This window comes from Charadrius vociferus, unplaced genomic scaffold (assembly GCF_000708025.1).
Source record: "Charadrius vociferus isolate BGI_N301 unplaced genomic scaffold, ASM70802v2 scaffold475, whole genome shotgun sequence".
Lineage (NCBI taxonomy): Eukaryota > Metazoa > Chordata > Aves > Charadriiformes > Charadriidae > Charadrius > Charadrius vociferus.
The window spans coordinates 2,361,193-2,362,474 of NW_009648337.1; the positions used below are offsets into that span (position 1 = coordinate 2,361,193).

General features: G+C 47.1%; 1 protein-coding gene across 1 annotated transcript in view; it reads left to right on the top strand.

Annotated features, from left to right (window-relative positions):
• Window positions 1-348: 348 nt before the first annotated feature.
• BRD7 (bromodomain containing 7) overlaps window positions 349-1,282 on the top strand; it is a 15,659-nt gene continuing 14,725 nt past the window's right edge. The window contains exon 1 of the mRNA XM_009885077.1: window positions 349-353. Within this exon, the coding sequence (XP_009883379.1) occupies window positions 349-353 (5 nt within the window). The remainder of the gene's footprint in view (window positions 354-1,282) is intronic.

Here is a 1,282-nt window from a genome sequence, read left to right on the forward strand (position 1 = left end):
TTCCAAAGCACCACCCACACAATTCTCTGAGTAGGTTACCAAATGACAGTAAATCTAACCAGTAAAATGCAAAACAAAGCTGTCACATCTGATTAAACTCCCAGTGACTGAATGGACAACCAAGTTCTCTAACTTCTCAAGCTTTCAAAATGAAACTTGTGTAGATGTACAGCCACGCATATCATAAATTTCTAATTAACTATTATTGTCTTTGGCTATAAAATATCACATATGATTCAACAAACTTGAGGAATACAAGATTATTGTGTGGGAATGAAGTTAAAGTTTCTCTTTTGAAACAGACAGTTTATTTTTGCACTAGAAGCTTCACAGAAGTGAAATTTCAAGATGCCGTACAGAGTAGGTGTTAGCAGAAAACAATACCTACAATGCTGTTGAAAGAGCAATGACTGCAGTTTAAGTGATATCAGCAAATATGCTATTAACTTTGAAAGACTATATAATCAGTGTTATATTTAATTTTGAAAACCATTTGCCTACTTTGGGAAGTACTGCCAGACAAGGCAAATGTGTCAATTTCCACCATTTCTAAGAGGTCCTAATTTCTATCATCTAAGTTATTTTTAACCTGTAATGAGCAATACACATATATTTTCCTGAAATTTATAACCTGATTATAAAGGATTTGCTTTCAAGACCGGCTAGCAAGTTTAGGCACCCAGTGCGTAAGGCTGAGCCTGTCCCAGTCTGCCCAGGAAAGGCACAACCATCATCGCTACCCTTTCATCAGCAGAGACCTCAGCATACCCCTGCGCTCTCTACACGTCTTCAGGCATATACAGCCTCAGCTCTTCTCACCGGTACAAATTTGGGCACAGGTTCTCACACTCTGGGGGCTAGTGGGCCTTTACCACGGACTGCCACAAGCTGGAGCCCTGCCTGGCGTGCCTGACACTGCAGCAGCACCCAGGCCACAGCCCCGCGGCACAGCCGGGAATCAGCTCACCCTCGCAGGCCCCTTCGTGTCCAGTCAGGCGCAACATAAACTACGCTTGCAGCAAAGCAGGCTTCCCCAGCACCCCTTTTGCTAGTATCACACTTGCCCCCCAACACTTACAGCCACGGCAGAGGAGATTCTGCAGCACCGGCTTGAGTAAACACAGGCTGGGTCCTGCCAAAGCCGCTGAAGCGCTGCCCCAGAGACCCAAGAGCGAGGGACAGGGCGGCAGGCACAGCCCGCCTCAGGCAGGGAGCAAGGGGCATCTCCAAGGGCGCAGGAAGGGGCTCGCTGGCGGCTGCGTGAGGGGACAGACCGCGACGA